Source organism: Chroicocephalus ridibundus, chromosome 20, assembly GCF_963924245.1.
Source record: "Chroicocephalus ridibundus chromosome 20, bChrRid1.1, whole genome shotgun sequence".
Taxonomy (NCBI): domain Eukaryota; kingdom Metazoa; phylum Chordata; class Aves; order Charadriiformes; family Laridae; genus Chroicocephalus; species Chroicocephalus ridibundus.
The window spans coordinates 6646198-6664583 of NC_086303.1; the positions used below are offsets into that span (position 1 = coordinate 6646198).

Sequence of the window (18386 nt, forward strand, 5' to 3'; positions counted from 1 at the left end):
TCCTAAACTTGGAGTGAGTGGAACAGGTTTTTGCAACACAACACTGCTGCGCCCACGGAGCATCTGCTGGGACTCGGCTAATGGAAACAGGGGGCTGCAATGCAATCAACAGCTCTGCGCTGCGTCCGCACCAGGGCTCACGGAGCTGCTGGGGACTCACCCCGGTCTCGTTTAACTCCTGGGGACAGGGAGGAGAGGGCTTATGGTGGGCATGAGGCCATGGCAGGGCCTGCATGACCCTGTCCCCTCCATGAGCTGAGGACTGCATGGCTTTCTTCAGCAGCAGTTTTTCCCCCAAACACCTCTCCCTCTGCCCTTCCCTGTGCTGGGGGAGGAAGATGGACATTGCAGCGTTACCTGAGGGCTCTCAGGGATGTGCCTCCAGAGCAGCACTGGGACCCTGGCAGGGAGCTCTGGCTGCAGCTCTTCTCCCTGCCATGATTTATCACCTGTCCTTGAATGGAAACTCTCCTGGCCGCTCCCCAGACTCCCCGGTCCCGGCTGGGAAGAGGCTGACACAGCCCGCGTGTGCTCCCGGCTCCGACCCCGCCAGCAGAGCCTTCATGCTGGCTCGGCTGGGGTTCCACGCTGGTGAAAACCCAGAAGGTTCTGGGCTGGAGACAAGGGGGACTGAGGGTGGCCCCAGGACGGAGATGGCCACACGGCACACTGGAGACTGACACCACTTTATTGGTAACTCTCGGAGAGCCGGACACTGAAGAACTTGGCTCTGTCAAGAGGAGTTTGTACACAACAGCAATAGGAAACAACAACAACAAACGTCTGTTGCAACTTTGTATCTCGGTGCAACATCCACAATAAACTTCTGCAACGCTGGATCTGGTGGGGAGAAGGGCACGGGGAGAGAAGCAAAACCCACCGAGAGCTTGAGGGTCACAAACTTCCACGGAAGGAGCCTTGTGTCCTACGGGTTCAACTGCAGGGGAAGGAGAGATGCTGGGAGCGCGATGGAGGTGCCGTTTTGGGGGAAAAAACCCACAGGGGTTCGACACCCCCGCTTAGCAACTGCTCAAGTCTTAGAAATTCAAACTTAGTTCTTTCTATTTTAAATAACAAGTGCTTCAGGTACAACGCTTGACTTGCCTGGTTTATAACCCAGCTTTAAGTGCACACAAGCAGGAATAGACTCTTTTAAAAAACTATACATATATTTGCACACTCACACACACATGCACACAGTGAATTTTGTGCTGCAGCTGCTTTAACTAGAGATGATGGAATGGGCCTGAAATGGCGATCAGAAGCCAGGCTCCAGGAGCTGGTCATCTGTGGCACCACGCACCCTAAAGCTGCTGAAGATTCTGATTATTTTTGCAAATATCGGTCCCCCAAAGTCCCCCCACGTGGAGCTGCATCAGCTGCTGCTCAGACTGCCCCTGGAGCTGTAGTTCTGTGGAAAATGCCTCTTGCAGGCGACTGAAGCCCACAGCACGCTTGCAGCGGACTTGTCTCTCATCTCAGTCCATGTTGACAGCGCAGGGGTCTCCTGAAGATGTGTACGGCCTCCAGCTCCTCTCCAGTGTGAAACAAATGCTCGGCAGAGCAGAGAACACCGACAAACTCAGACCCAAACGGCTGTATTGATGTCAAACCCAGACTGGGTGTAGTCTATGGTATCGGGGACTTTTTTGGTGCCAGTTCTGGGCTTCTCACTAATGCTTTCTGCCTTTGGGCACCTCTCTGCTTTGCTGTGATGGTTCTGGATGTTCCCATGAAGTGGGAAGTAAAATGTCCCCTTGAGTTTGTTCAATTTTTTGGGTCTCTTAGAAATTTGGGGCTGTTTGTCTTCGGGTGGAAGCCAGCAAGGTTTCTCCTTGAGAAGCCTGTCTCGGTCTGGCCGAACGCTCCTCAGGAACTTCTTGAAGATGTTGGCTGTGAGGGAGAACTTCCTGCAGAGCTCCTGGGATCTGCTCAAGGACAGAGACTCCTCGCTCTGCTCCCCCTTCTTATCCAGCTCTGGCAGATCCAACCAGTTCCCAACCAAGTCTGCGAAGATGTTATCCCCCAAGACCAGCGGCTGCCGATTCCTGCTCTGGGACATTAGGGAGGATGTCCAGTCATGGCCATCATCGCATCCCGGGCACTCCCGGCATGCCGGCCACCCTCCAGCTGTGCCCTGGCTACTGGGCTCGAATGTCCTTGGGCGGACATGCTCTGCTCTGATTGACACGGAGGAGTGTCCTTTTGGGTGACAAACATCCTCACTGCAGAGGCTCCTGAAGGAGGAGGGGGTGTCTCTAAGGTGGCTGCCCTCTGGGATCCCAGCGGGAGGGGACAAACCCACTGGCCGTGGCACGGCACATGCGAGTGACGTGGGGCTCCGCTCCTCCAGCGATGCCTCCCGCCGCGGCCGCTCGTCCCGCCGGACCCCGGGCACCTCCCGGCTGCTTTGGCAGCACTGGCGCTGCTCAGCGCCAGACACAGCGCTTCGGCTCCCTGAGATGTCCAGCTGCTCCAACGCTGTCTGCACCTGGAGGAGTTTCAGCTCCTGCAGGGCACCCATCATACAGTTCATCTGCTCGTGCAGCCCGTCTCCGACCTCCTTCATGGATAGCTGCGGAGGGAAGGAAGCAGAGATGGAGTCAGTGTCCCCAGGAGAGAGCAAGAAAATTGTGACCAAAGGGCAGGAAACATCCTGAAACATCGCCTCTTCTACTGACCACACTCTAGATGCATCCTACCTGTAGTACATCCATTTCATGGAACAGCAATTCCTAGATTTTTCTAGGAGCTTCCCTCTAGGAATAAAAGAAGCTGACAAGGAGGAGTGGATTTTTTGACCTGACAACAAAAATAGTTAGTTTGAGTTTCCACCAATTGCTTGGCAGCAACCCAAGCTGCAGAACTATGAATGGTTTTGGCTGCTGCCAGTTTTAGCATATTCTTCTTTTGTGTCTTCTGTGCCCTGTAACTAACTGAAATCAGGAGTCAGAATAATGAGCAGAAGTGTCTTCCATGGAGAACCTTGTTTCTTTACCTTAAGTGCTAAAGTAAATTAAAAATAAAGCCCAATAAGAATCACACCGTTACTATATAACACATCTTCAGATCTTAATACCCTCCTTGCAGGCACCTCTCACTAGAGGACAAAGACATTTCAATGCACTTCAAATTTTGGACAAATCAACGAACAAACTCTAAAATTACTTACATTAAACTAGCAATCCAAGCTAGGACCGTTAGTAGCCGTTCTGCTTTATCCCTGAACCTTGCTATAAAGGTTTAACTTTCTATGCTAGACTTAAAATAAGCAAGTTATTTTCCGGAGCTTCTAAACTCCCCCTCTTCTCTTTCGCTCTGTTGCTTTCTCTCTCTCATGTAGGATCTGGCTCATATTCCCAAAGCGGCATCATAAAACAAATGGGCTATACTTTCCAACAGCTGCCACTTCTTTTTTTTTTTCGCAGGGAGGGGGAGCGGGGATGGGAAGGAGAGGGGGAGAACAGCAGGGGATGGCAGGGCTGGAGGTGAAGACATGTCACATTGATGTAAGGTGGTTTGCAGAAGAGATTACCCCTGTCTAGGGAACGCGTCAGCCCACACTGTCATAAACAGTTTAAAAGGCTCGTCACAATTTTTGTACAGCAACAGATCTCAAGCTTAGGGTGAAAAAGGACAGCTGCATCTTATGTTCAGCTTTATGTTATCAAACTTTACTCTTTCACCTCTCCATTTTAATTAAGCCAGTTCAATTACTTGCTCTATTTCCATTTCTGTACGGGGATCTGAGCTGTGAGAAAGAGCAGTCATCAAAAAATTAGATCTTCTATACCAATCCAGCTCCACAAGTGGAAAGCTCAACGGTTTCTGACCACAAGTCTCCATTTCAAAAACCCAGAACCTAAAACTATTTGGCAGGTTACGATTTTTCAGAGCTTCGCTCCCAGGAAAGTTATTTATCACCCAGAATGAGCACGCAATCTAGGAAGACACAGAAAATCTGTTTAGCTTCCTGATTACACTATCAAGTGCCTCCAGCTATCAAATTTTTTAGCATCAGCAAATAAACCTCTACTTCTGCAGACATGCAAATAGTGCCCCACTTAGAGATGAAGCGAGCTCTTGGGTTACCCGTGCAAAAGCTGGGGCCATATGCTCTACAAGCCTGAGACAAAACTATCACCTTACCTCTCCAGATTTGCTGTAATGCTTCTCCTCCTAACCTTTCTCGCCTTATTAATGGCAGTCTGTTTTATCTGGGGCTTTGAAAAAGCTGGATTTGGAGCCAGCCCGGCCCCTCATTGGCCGCTTCCCACCAAATCCCCTGGCGGGCGAGCGCTGTAATCACGGCGCGGCGTGACGAGGGTCCCGCGGAAACGACTGGGCTGGTCAAACCCTCGGCATATGCTGGGCGGCTCCGCTGTTCACCTCATTGATTCAATTAACTCCCCCACGATGGGTGGTATCATTACCATGCGTGCCGCAGCCAGCAAGGCTCTATTAAGCATTAAAATTTCATAGGCAGCATTTATCGTCAGAGGGGTCGTCTCTCACAGGCAGGTCCCGTCTCCTCCCGACAAGACGAGGCCTGAGCCCCAAAAGCCTGAGCTGGGGGGGTTTTCCTTCTGAACAAATGAGCTGGTTCTGCCGAGCCACTGGAGGAGGAGGGGAGACGTTCTCACCTGGGGAGACCCTTCCCAGAAACAGCTCCAAGATTTGGACACTTCTCCCGATGCCCAGGGCTGGGCTGAGACGCCCCCCTCCAAACGGGCACTTTGGGGACGTGACTCGTCTGTCCGGCTTCGGCAACCGGCTTTGGGGTGGGATAAATCCTGCTTGGCCTCGCTGTCCCGTTGGATATGTGAATCCCACCAGCAACAAGAGAGTTTTAAAGATCCTGAGGGTTTTAACTCTGCTTACAAACACTGCTAAAGCTTCAGGTTGTGCAATTTAAAAAACAAAGCAAACAACCTCCTCTGCTTTATCTTTTGCTCCTCACGGTATCTGTTCAGTCTTTTGCAGAATTGAAGAGGGAATGAAACCCAGCCCAAAGTGAAGTCACTGCCTGGTGACCAAACAGTCCGCAGGGGCTTGGATTTCATCCACTAGTAATTACCCTGTGGTAATTAAGAGTACTCACCCTGGAGAGAAAAAAACAAAAAAAAGGGAAGTTTCTTCCCCAGGGTGTAACTCTCCTCTTTGCCAAGATCTCAGTTCTCCCAAGCTCAGACTGGCTTCTCTGAGACTTTCCGGAAAAGGAACGATCATCTCCCCCGGAAGAGAGACCACCACCCTGGCGAAGGTTCAAGATTGACCTATCTGGGCTGCTGGAGGAAAAAGTTGCTGCACATAATCCAGCAGATTGGGCTGGAGGTCAAAGAGATGCTCTGACTGCCAGGGGATGGGAACTCGGGGCTGAAGGGACACCCCTCGTAGCCTCGCTGGCTCTGTGGTCACACGCTTCATGTAGAAGGAACTGGAATTTGTGATGAACTAAAGTGCGATTCCAAACAGAGCGTGAATGTGACACAAAACCCCAGAGACCCCGACCGTATTGCTGGGGTTACGCAAGTGACATTACGTAAGCCGGGCACCAGGGCCCTCAGGAGATGCTCTCAACTGTGCGTGTTTGAGAGCTGCAAATCCCAAACCTGTCGTTGAACCAGCCCCGCGCTCAGGCACGCTGCAGAGCAGAGCGCAGGGGAAACCGCATTCGCTGCAGGACTTCGGGTGGAGCACAGGTCCTGCTCATCAGCATCCTCCCTCCCTGTGCCCGCTGGTCCCTGCCCAAGGGGCATTTCATGGGACTCCAGGTGCCTAAATACAAGTGCTTCAATACAAGTCGTTGTTTGGTACCTCTGCTTCCCAGAAAAGCCAAATTAGAACTACGACAACTTGCTGATGTTCAAATTTGTGAAAGGGTTAAAAATCAGATGCCTCGAATTGCATCTCATTATTATTCCTGAAACTTTTGCAGTCCCTAAAAAATTGGCATGAAAAAGTTTTTTAGTCTAATTCTGAACAAGCCAACACACATGCCTTTTATAGCAAAACAAGTACACGCAGGGCCGAGCACAGTCGTGACGTGCGTGTTCCACTTCCGTGGCTGGGATTCGGGCTCTGATGGTGAACACGTCTCCTCCAGCAGTACGGGATTACCTGCAGATCACTCCGGGGAAGGCATGAGCAGGGCAGCTCTGGCTGAACGCTTCTCCCATGCAAAGCTTGCTGCAACTACAGTCACCCCGAACACTGAAAACTGGAATGTAAAATTCAAAAGCTTCCCAAACCCTTTCAAATGATCATTGAGGAATATTCAACATCAGCGGGGAAAAAACCCCAAACAAACAGCGAGCATCTCGCAAAATTGGCAGAGTTCAAATATGGAATTTTTTTACACTGGAAATCTACCACTCTGAGTAGCAAAGGTACCGGTCACTTTGTAAGCCATGCCGCCTTAATGATTTCTTCCAAACACTTATTCCCAGAACTACAACCGCAAATGGTTTACACAGTTTATAAATCAATGATCTCCCACCACTGATTAACACAGCAGGCGCGCAACTCGCCCAAGGAACATCCCCTAGCAGCTACCGGCATTTTATCACATTCAAACCCAAATTCCCCAGACCACAAATAAGGGAGATTTCACTTGTTGCTTCCCAGTTCACAGGTAAATAAGTAACTTTTTTAACCCGCTTTGGGAACTGCTGTTTTCCTATCAGCATCTACATTCGCCGAGTTCTCAGAACCCAGATCCCACCAGTGCCCTCCAGCCCCGGCTGTGGGAATTCCCAGCCCACCCGCGCATCTGGCCAGCGCGGGACGGCAGCAGCTTTGTGATGCTGACGGGAGGAAAGGAAAAAGCCAGCCAACGCAGCACGGCGTCAGCCGAGCAGAGAGAACCCGAAAGAAGAGCTCTGAGCGTGTTTGTTGCCATGAGGAGGAAGACAGATGTCCAGCTCTAAGGTAGAAGAAACGCAGAGAGAGGAAGTTATTGCTAAGAGGACAGGAAAGAACAAATGGCAAATAGCAGTTCTTAATAATAGTGCTGATAGGCGACAGAACCAGCAACAAACAATTGGTATTTAAAGAGGATGACATAATAGAGACCAAAATTATTTTAGAACTGCTGAGCTGATCATATTGTTTGCGTGTTTTCCTTTGGGTCACTAACTAGATTAATCTTCAGCGAGCCTGCAATTGTGGCTGGGCATAACTCTTTGGAGCACATGGCAGGGCCCGGAGAGCTGCTTCCCAGCCTCGTGTTGCCCCTTTTCCTTCCCTTGATGGACACCAAGGGCCTGCAATCTTCTTTTTGTCTTTGCGTTTTATCATAAGAATTTCAAGTCTCTTTCTTACCTCTTGTCTTTCCAGAGTATTTTAGGCATAAATAAGGATGCTAATGGTGAGCTCACAATTTATCTGAAAGAGGAAGGATGCTGAAACTTTACGAAAGATTTTTTTTTCCCAATAGTTTAAATAGATCTTAAACAGATGTTAACCACAAAAGACGTGGTTCACATCACTCAATCAACTATCTTCCTTACTCAATTGCCTTCCTGTCCATTGCAATGATATTGTTGTGTGCCTCCCAATCACACTTGCTACTTTTAAAGTCAAATTAGAAAATCCATTCCCTCCAACCAGGAAATAAATGGACCAAAAAGAGCTTCGACCTTCAGGCTTTTACTCACAACCCGGGGATAAGACAGACCACAAGCCACAATGTACAGAGTGACCATTGAAGGTGATGGTTCAAAGTGTCAGCTTCCAGCCCAGTGGTCTGCTTCACCAGGGGATCTGGTCCTCAACGCTCCCGAATACATGCAGCTGGGAGCCTAAAAAAATCCATGTCATCTTTAGGAGTCTCCTCGGAAATAAACCAGCGAACAAAGCCCATGACTGCTTTTTCTCTCCCCGGGTTATATGTGACAGGGCATCCGCTGTCAAGTTACTCCTTTGCACCTTCCCTGAAGGCAGCACTAAGGAACGAGATTCTGCGATAACCCCCCAAGTTTCTAACGCCATCTCCAGCGGCAATGGGTAAAGCCACCCTTAAAGGCACCATTTTATGGGCAGAGACACAAATGGAGCTGTGTGTTTCCACATGTTGGAGTGAGCGGTGACGTTGGCCCTTGAAGTCTGTCATTTGAAGTGAAGTCTGTCATACAAACCTTATGAGGAACGACTGAGGGAGCTGGGGTTGTTTAGCCTGGAGAAGAGGAGGCTGAGGGGAGACCTTATCACCCTCTACAACTACCTGAAAGGAGGTTGTAGAGAGATGGGGGCTGACCTCTTCTCCCTGGTGACAAGTGATAGGACGAGGGGAAACGGGTTCAAGTTACGTCAGGGGAGGTTTAGATTAGATATTAGGAGACATTTTTACACTGAAAGGGTTATTAAACATTGGAATAGGCTGCCCAGGGAGGTGGTGGATTCACCATCCCTGGAGGTGTTTAAAAAAAGGGTAGATGGGGCACTGAGGGACATGGTTTAGAAGTGGCTCTTGTCAGGGTAGGCTAAAGGTTGGACTCGATGATCTTAAAGGTCCCTTCCAACCTCAACAATTCTATGATTCTATGATTCTATTTATGCCTTACCCTGCAAATCACAAGAGCTGCCCCGTCAGAAACAGCAGTGATGAAAACGCAGCAGACTCCTCCTCCAGCATGACACAGTTACCAGAATAGGACCCAGTGTGAGACAAATAATTGGCTGTATTTTTCACTCAGACCAAATGTTCTATTCCTGCAAGATATTCATAGCAAGAAACACTGTCTACCAGGACATAAATTAATGTAAGAAGGAAGCCGGACTCTATCAGACTCAATAATTTGATGCATTTATGATGAATGTGGAGGGAGAACATCCAAAAGTTTGAGTCAGAGTGATGGAGTTTATTTTAAATACCTACTTTAATACTCTTCCTCCTAGAAAAGAGCAACAGAAAACCCAGAAATATCCTGGATTCCTCAACAAAGACCAAAACATGGAAATTCAAGTTACAACTACAGCTAACTTGACTGTGACCCCTCGCCCGTTACAGCCATACAAACCCCAAGTGGAAGATAAATCTGCCCCATGAACCCACCAGTCCCTAGCTAGATAAGAAGTGATTTATTCTTACTGTAGAAGAGCCTCGAACCCCCAGTCCCATGGTGTGTATGCTGATGTTGCTATGTATAAATGCAAACAATCCCCGTGTCAGAAAGTTTACGGAGGTAACGCCATCTGCAGCGTGAGACACGGAAATGAAATTCCTCTCTGCTAATCCCTGAGCAAGACAATTCTTGTTAAATCTGATCTTTCAGCTGTGATAACATTCTGTAACTCGGAAAGCAGACATCATATTTCTGTGCCTCAGAATGATGTTTGCAGACTCCGAATCCAGCCAGTAAAGTCAAGAGGACTTTCAGTATCGGGATTAATTGCATTAATGGGAGATTCACAAGCTCTGTGGCACATTTCATGACTGTCATACAAAGGACAGATGAGAGAAGGGGTGGAGAAGCACAACTTATTCCAAGATCATACCTACAAACCAGCACCACACATTCTCACAAACCACACTGTGTCTGTAAATCTCCGGGGGCTTTCCAGAGGAGGTGAACAACGTGGTCTGTATTTTCTACATACAGAGGCTGAGGTGCCGAGAGCTGGCACGGCTTGTTCAGAACGGCTCCACAGGCTGGTGCCAGCACCGGGACGGTGACTGCGGCTTTGGAATGGATCGGACCGAGAGCTGCCCCGATGCCGCAGCCGGCTGGGAGGAACGGCTGTGTCAGCTGAGGCTCTCCTGGCCACGAAGCATTCGCTTGTGGAAGCTTCTGAATGAATTCCAATCAAAGGGACACCACACATGCCAGAAACTATCAGCTTACAATGGAAAACATGCGACTGGAATAGGAGATCTCTCATTGACTGAAACAGGTCAGATTGATCCTCGGGAGCCACGGCAGAGCTTTCCCAGCGGGAATGCAAAGACCGGTGCAAGCAGCCCGGACCCAAGCTCATCTGTGCCTTGTCTGGCAAAGCGCGGTGTGGCCTCAGTGCCCGGGCTCTGTGCTGGAATGTCTGGTGCACCAGCAGCCCAAACCAAGCACACGGGTATTTAAATATGTTTTTAATACACAAAGCAGGAGAAATAGCAGAGCTGTAATCCTTGAATCCCACACTGGTTAGGGATAGGGTTGCACTCGAAGATAACCTTTCCTTGGGAACCGGGAGCTGTGCCAACATCCGCTCTTTTTTGAGAAAACCCCTCCTGAAAACCAGCTGAAGGCTGCAGTGGTTTACAAGGAGACAAACTAAACCTCTGCTAATCGAACGGCCTCTTTCACGTGTTACACGGACCAGCCTCAGCAAACCTGGCTCCTCAAACAGGGTGTTTTTGCAGAACTTCCCTGCACGACCCCCCTGCGGCCCAGCAGTGCCTCCCACCCGACAGAGCTGCTCCTTCCACACCATGCAAACCACGGGGTTTCTGGATTCCCACCAGTGCCCTGGGACTGGGCTCCCGTTTAGCCACGCACAGGGCGGCTCATTGTCTCGATCTGGCCAAGTCCTTCCCACCATTCCTCCCGCATGAGTCTCGGTTCTGGTGCATTTAACGTCTGGAGGCATGACCTGCCCCGGAATGAAGAAAGTGGTGAAGCTGCAGGGTCAAGAGGTTCAGTTCCCACTCACCATTCAATGCAGATGGTCCCAGCTGTCTATCGCACTGCTTGCTGGTCTTTAAAGAAACATTAATCTATTTTAATTCCAGGCTATCTTGACAGTATTGATTTTTAAAAGCTGTTATGGCTCAGGATATCATTTATGGTTGTTTTAATTAATACGGTCCCCCTACCTTCACTAAATGTGATCTGCAGCTCACTGACACTGCCGATGGAAGGAACCCTTTCCCATGGCACTGCAGGGCAGAGGGTCTCTCCCGCTGTCCCACCCCGCGGGCTCTCTGGCACCGCTGTGCGCACACAGCCCCAGGGCTGCGCTCTGACACCCGCAGAATTTGTTGTTAAAGTAAGTTTTTAAGTCTGAGTAACAAAAATTAGGGGGTGGGAGGTGGAAAAGAATGTGACTAGTAAAAACCAAATGTATGAAGAGCAAGGCTACTCCCAGTTAAATCACGAGAAGTCCTACTGAAGGTGAAAACTGCCCCTTCCCCGTTTTTTAAGCCCAGCACATACATAAATCTTTGCCAGGCTAAGGTCTTGGTTTATTAATGTAATAAAAATTGTCATGTTTTTTCAATTAAAAAAATCTATTACTCCATTATAATAAGGGTATGAACAAAACCAGAATTTTCTAAGTATTTTTTACTTTTCACGTTAACTGTGAGGGACCTGCCTTCCTTTTGAATATATTCAAATTCTTAAGAAGTTATGTTGTGCGCTACAATATAGGCATGTTTTACACTCCCAAGTAAAGATGCAATGTTTAGGCTTATATAAAAAAATACTGCTCAGATAAGAAACTGATTTGTTTAGAAAACAAAACACAGGTTTAGGAACCTTATTCTAAGCACGCCTTTTGTGAAAGTTACTGGTTTTAGCCATCTCACCTTCCAACTTATTCAGATATTAAAGATCTTCCAGATTATAAGGTACGTGCCCTGGTCTACAGTTTGTATTTCATTCATCACACCCAGCGTAGAGAACACCAGTGACTCCCATTTCCCTTTGTTTTAGTTTGTCCTCCAGCTCCTCAGTTTGCTCGGGAAACACCGGTAATGCCAGCAGGTTCAATGTCCCTGTTTGCTGCCACATTTATTCGGAGTAAAGCGCTGCTGCCCGAGCCCGAGGGGTCACCAGCCACGTCCCATCTGCGGGATCCAAGCGCAACAGCCAGTCCCTCATCTGCCCTGGGCTCGGCTGGGACTTTGCGTGGCTCTGTATTGACTCGGATGGTGTTGCTTACAAGCGAAACGTTCCCTGTAATGCAGGCAGGATGGCAATACCGTATATGAGCCCATTCTGTACAACGCCAGTTCGCACAAATACCAGCTGAAATCAACATCCCATTAAGTCTGAAACCGGGAAGCTTTTGTGCGTGCAGAAACTTCACCCACCCGATTCTGCTCTGCCTTGTCTTCCCCTTTTGTTCTCATTATCTATTTATCTGCACAACGCCTGCTCCCGGCCAGACCGAGCGCCGGGACCCGCTTTGGGAAGTGCGGGCTCTGCCCCCCAGCCCCCCCCCGCCAGCCCCCGCTGCACCAGCAATACCTTCTGGCTGTGGACAAGCCCAAGCAAGTTCAGGGAGTGAGGTTACCACCTGAGCGGGAGCGGGAGGAGGGAGAAAACGCTGCTGGTTTATGACAAAGGCGTTCCTATCAAAGCAGAAGTATTCGCGGAGGGGACTGGCGGTGGCAAGCGCGCGCTGCCTTTCCATCATTTTGATTCTCGGAAACTTATTCGTATCGGACATTTCTGTCACTGCTGCTCTGATTTCTGATCCTTGCCGGCATCTTTTCTCTAGAGCCCCCGCACGCCCCGGAGCCCGCCGTGCGCTGTTATTTCTCTCTCGCAGCCGAAGGGACCGGCGGCACCGGGCGGGGGGGCTCAGACCCGCCGCCCGACCCGCGGCCGTGCGGGGGGGAGCAGCGGCGGGGGGACCCCGCACCTCCCCGGCGGGGCGGGGGCTGCATGCGGCCGGGACCTGCCGTCCCGCGGCGGAGCCCCCCCCACCCCCGTCCCCGGGGCTGTGTCCCCCCCGCGCGGCCACCGCCACAGCGAGACCGGCCGCGGGTGGGGGTGAAGGGACACCCCCCAGCCCACCGCCCCCTTACCAGCTCCTGCTTCAGCCGGCGCAGGTGGTGGTCCATGGCCCGGCGCGGCGCGGCCCCGCCAGCCCGGCGCTGCGCGGGGAGCGCGGCGGGGCGGGGGGGCCGGGGGGCGGCACCGGGGGCGGTGGCTGCCGGCGGGGCAGAGCCCGGCCCGTCCGCAGCCGGGCTGCGGGGCTGGGAGCGGGGGCGCGGGGGGGGCTCATGTCCCCGCTGGCCCCCGGAGCCCCGGTGAAGGCCACAGACGGCCAGAGGCTTCTTGCGCGGGAGCCCCAGCGAGCGCGGCGCTCGGTCCCGGCGGTGGGGCGGGAGGGGGTGCAGGGAACCATCCCTCCGCCCGGCAGGGAAGTTCGGCGGTTTGGGTTTGTCGCGGTCTAGATGCTGCGAAGTGCCGTGCAGAGAGGGACCACCCCAACAAAAGCACGGATTAACCTACATGGCCTTAATCGCGACAATTTGCAACGCCACCCATTTGGGGATTTGTCCCGTTTTGTGCTGCCCGGGGGCTGGGCTGGGTGAAGGCACGTCCCTCCGGGGCCAGGCGGCACTTGGCCACCCGGGGGGATGCCGCCGGTCGCCGGCACAAACGCGAGCACTGACCTTCGCACGTGGCGGTGCCGTGGTCAAAGTGCCCTTTGTCAGGAAGAGCACAGGCTGAGAGCGCTGCAAGAAACAGGTGCTGGGAATTCTTAGCATGGATTTCTTTTCAGAACAGCACTTTTCTCCTCGCTGTGTTTTATAAGCAGCGTTTCGGCCGACAGCAGTCTGCAAACACGGCAGCGTCCGGGAACCTCCCGGCCGGGCGGGACGTGGTCACTGCTACGGACGCGCTCAGCTCTGGGGGCTGGATTGTTCCCCCTCAGATCAACAACCCCTGCTATTGCTTGTCACCACAGGCAATCAAACAGATGGACATGTGAGCCAGGACAAAACACAGGCACTTCTGTATCATCAGACTTTATAACTGTATTGAATTTGAAAGGCTTTTTCAGCATTTCTCATATATATATGTGCATTATTCTCAGCTTATGTGCAAAATGTGTTGTTTAAATGACAAACACCGAGTCCCCTGTAATGGGTTAGCGAGGCTTGTCTGAATCATTCTGCAATGGGAAAGAACTTGATAGGATGAGAAATGCTACTTTGTGTTTTCACATTTAGGATGAAAAACGTCATTACTTGCTTTTTCCTGTAAATTTGAGTATTGACAAAGACTGGCTAAAATCTCTGCCTTTCCAAGTCTATTTTTTGAAGGAAAACATTTTTTATAGTTAGTAGTAGGATTTTGTTTGTTTGTAGAAATCAGCCTTGGTGTTTTTGAAAGGTGACCTTTGTGTCGAAATCCAATTTAAAGAAGAAATTTGCTATCTGCCCTTTCATGTATGTTTGGGAAACGCTCTAGAGTTAGCGTTTATAGATCCTTCCAGCATCTCTTTTATTATTGGTCCAAATTTCCTGTCTCTCCACTCATTTCAAGGTTTCCATTTCCTATCTATTAAGGAAGCATGAAAATTGCATCTTTCTTCAAGGATCTGTAGAACAAGGGGCAGTAAACATATTAATGTATTACAGAAATGACCTTATCAAAAAGTTAATCACTTCCAATGGGGTGTGCTATGCTGTGAGTGGGATACCTGCCAGTCTGCGGTCTTTCTTAAAGTCTAAGCCAACTAGCCCAGTTATAATTTTTTTCTTGAAATCTGGCTGGATTTGCTGGCCAGCTGGTTGTTCCCTGTGGCCCAGGGTTGGGGTATGTCTGTCCCCAGCCTACCCAAGCATATCAAGTGTCATATGGCAGGTTTGAACAGCCAGTCAGTGGTAAAAAATCAAATAGATGGCACCATGCGGAGACTACAAGCTGAACCGCCTGCCTCCGCCAATTATTAATAGCACAGGGAATGACCCAACTTCCCTTTCCTCTTTCTGTGCCCCAGGCAAGGATCGTGTTCAAGAAGAGCCCCAGTCTCCGAGTCCAGGTTTCTGTGTTGCTTGGGTGGCTCAAGGCCTCTATTTCTTTTCTGCTACTGGTACCATGTTTTCATAATTTATTATATTAGTTCAGTTCTGTAAAGTAGTAATATGCGGACATCACTTCCTCCTTGTGGCATGGCACCAAAGCTAAAACATGATGGCATTTTCTCTTCAGATCTGTAGTACATGGACCTAGGTTCAGCTGGTTTGAGCTGAAAACTGACCATGAGCTTAATTTATCCAAGCCAGCTTTGAACAACAGTATTTTTAGGTATTCTTTTACATTTGGTAGGGAATAGACTGAGCAGGCATCAAGCGGGAATGACTTCTGTTCTCCCGGGGTTACCGTGTCTAGACAAGCAGACTGCTGATGAGCACTACGGCTTTGGCATCTTGGAGAACTGCATGAAATCAGACCAGGGATTACGCCAGGCACAGGATGCTCTCTCCAACATTTTCTTTACAATACTGTAATTTTTTTTAAATCATAGCATTCCTGAATTTGTTTTAACTGATGCTTTTCACAGGACTTTGAATATTCCAATACAAGAGAGATACAAAAGATACACATGGATGGTTGAAGCATCACATGTAAGTTAAACAATATTCCGTTTTCCAGCACGTCTAGCATTCAGGAGGCCAACTGCACATGTACGTGGCAATTGGCAGAGGCTGTGTTCCAGAAAGCTCCTGTAGCACTTGCAAGACACTGAACTGTGTGATCTGCTGGCAGACGAACAGGGAAGAGTTTTTATCCTCTGTTTGGCTTCTGTTTAAGGTCATCTTTTTGATCCATTTTTCAGCCTCCGAGGCTCCTCACGTCCCATGAGGCTGGTAAAGGAGTTTATGAGCACAGAATAAAGAAAAGACCAGAATATTCATGTGCTCCAAACTCCTGGGAACTTGCAGACGAAGAGAAAAATCTGAAATATTTTCTCACTAGGATTTCCCTTCTAAGCAACACTTTTCTTTTCCGTGTAGACGCTGGTTCAAAGCAGCATCGACACTCCATGCCAGGCCCTGCACTCCATCCACTCTGCCGTGGTGTAAACCATGAGCAGATGGTGCAGTGCAGTGGAAAATCAGGTCTCCAAGAAAATACAGAGCTGAGGATAAAACACCCTCAAGCGGAAAGCTACATGGCTTATTTCAGGATAAAATTAAAAACTGAAATCCTTGGGCAAAAAATAGAATACGCCTTCAGAGTGGCATATTCCTCTTACAGGAACTGCCTCGTTCCTTCCCATTTGAGAAAACATCCATCCCTTCACAGCTGAAGGCTTATCTCATTTGTTGTCTTTCAGTTCATTGATCTGGTTTCTCAGGGCTTTCACGTGACTGTCCTTTGCTGAACTAACAAGCGTGGTTATCGCTGAATTTTCTTTCATTTTTACTTTCTTGCATACTGAGGGCAAACCTTTCAGAATTTCTTCCCACTTGAGCTGCAGCATGACCTGAATTGCATCCATCTTTGTTTAAACCCTCTGAGCCATAAACATCCAGCCAAAATAGGTAAGAATATAATGTCAAAACTGTAATTCTCATTTTATATTTGTGCATAAAGATATAAATTACCCCTGAAAATCTGACCATTTCTTCCATTAAGCCTAATTTATTCTATGCAGTCTCTGAGCTTACGGCCTTGAAAGTTACTGACATGCCCCCACCTCACTATGCCCCCATCCCAAAAGTAAAACTTTTAACCCTGCTCCAGCTGAATTCCAGCTCCTGACATTCCTCTGCTTGCACTGGAGTGCCAGGAATAAGTACCAGGGCAGGGAAATCCTTCTGCATTCACTGTGCTGTCTTGTGTTTAGGAACTATTGGATTACATCTCGGCTGGCTGCATTTTGGTGACCTAGATCCTGTTCATAGGAGCTGAAAAACCGTTTAGCATACCTTGGTGTAAAAGTGTATCTAAGATTAAAATGGGCTGATATTTATTTATCTGGAGGAAAAAGACAGAAGCGAACTACTGGCACTTCCCACTGGTATACTTGAAATAGCTGAACCGATAGCCTGATGTCTGCTTTCTTTTATCTGTAGCTGCCTCTGTACGTGCATCTGCAGTGACCCCCCCTGTATCCTTTAGATTTCATCTGAAATTTGTGGAGTTCTTCTGGATCCTTCTGAAGGACATGCCTGACAAGGAACCAAATCCATTCAGCAGAAGGGCATTGACACGAGGGCACTGTGAGACCCCATCATCATTATTTATAACAACTCCATGCACCAGGCTCACTGGAAAAAAATGTAAGACTTTGCCAATTACTAAAGCAACAAAGAAGATCCTGCTGCCCCAAAGACTTGCTACTTGTAAATTGCAATCCAGCTTTTTTTTTTTTTCAAAGGGAAAACGAACGCGCAGAGTGCTTGGAGTCAATTTTTGGTGGTGAATATGAAGTCGCTGTCTATGCTAATATCAATGGCCCTTTCACTGTAATGTGCTTTACTGTACAGAGAACAAATACAGTTTCCATGGGAGTGTAAACACAAATACATACCACACTCCGAAGAGTGAGTCACACGTGCTGCAGAGAACGGAGAAAGTTCCCTGCTTAATCTGAACACATCTGGGAGAGGAGGATGAGATTATCTCACTTTAAAAATATTTTATATATATTATGTAAACCAAGATTTGTTCTGAATAATTCCATGTTTTGGCAGATATGAAAGACAAATCCGTTGAAGCTAAAGGAATAAGACAAGGCAGGTGCTTGTTTACAGCAGCAATGTTCAAATCTGTAATAAATGTATTCTTAAAAGGTATACCAACCTGACAGTTCTGGCAGCTGATACAAATTCTCCGTGAGCAGTTTATCCCAGTCTTTTGAAGACTTACAACGAGAATTTGAATCTTGGATGGAATTAAAATCAAATATGTAATGTGTGCTTTGTAACAGGGACAAAAACATGGTGAGCCCTCTTTTAGCAGAATAAAACGTGCACTCAGTAGATACAGGAGGAAGAGTTTTCCCTAGCAAGAGTTTTCTTATAAGTCCCAAAACCTAGAGGTTTGTTTATGACCCCAGGCTGGATAATTTATATCCTTTCATACGAACCAGTTATTTTTTAAATATTACAGCTCAGAAAGAGGTCTTATCTACTTGTTTTACTAACCTAACTCCTTTCCCAGGACTTATTCTGCCTGCAGAGTATTCAGATTAACTGTTCAGGTTTCCAGAGGCTGCTTTGAGCGGGAATACTTCCTTTGGATTTTACTGCAAGCGAAAGCAAAGCGATGTCAGGGCAAAACTGCAGATTCTTCTTGGCTGGGCTGACATGTGAACATCGACAATGTGAATTCAGTATTTGAGAGTCGCTGAGGTAAAACGAGGCCTGAAGGTGGAGGATTGCTATTTATACACTGACTCATGGCAGAGCACGCAACACACAGAGAGCTTAAAACAAAGTTAGTAGCAGTAGCAGATAAGATCTCCTACGGGAATAAGGGTTAAGGGAGAAACAAACCTTTCATTAGATCAACCAGTTCAGCTGCAGGAGCTTGATCTAAATGTGACACAGCCCCACCAGTACGGGCCAAAACCAAAGGGAGAGGGACAATAAATCTGCCAGTTGAAGGGTTTCTCAGCATACAGACACTGAGGTGTTCGGATCCGTCCCTCCACCAGTTTTCCTCCAGATGGAAAATTAAATAAATACCTAC

General features: G+C 48.7%; 1 protein-coding gene across 1 annotated transcript; it reads right to left on the bottom strand.

The window, feature by feature from the left end:
* Positions 1–688: 688 nt before the first annotated feature.
* Positions 689–12838, bottom strand: INKA2 (inka box actin regulator 2). The gene is made up of 2 exons (XM_063356840.1): positions 12755–12838; positions 689–2575 (listed from the first exon to the last, which is right to left on the bottom strand). Exons 1-2 carry the CDS (start codon positions 12788–12790, stop codon positions 1583–1585), a joined length of 1029 nt encoding a protein of 342 aa, XP_063212910.1. The 5' UTR covers positions 12791–12838; the 3' UTR covers positions 689–1582.
* Between the last annotated feature and the right edge of the window lie 5548 nt (positions 12839–18386).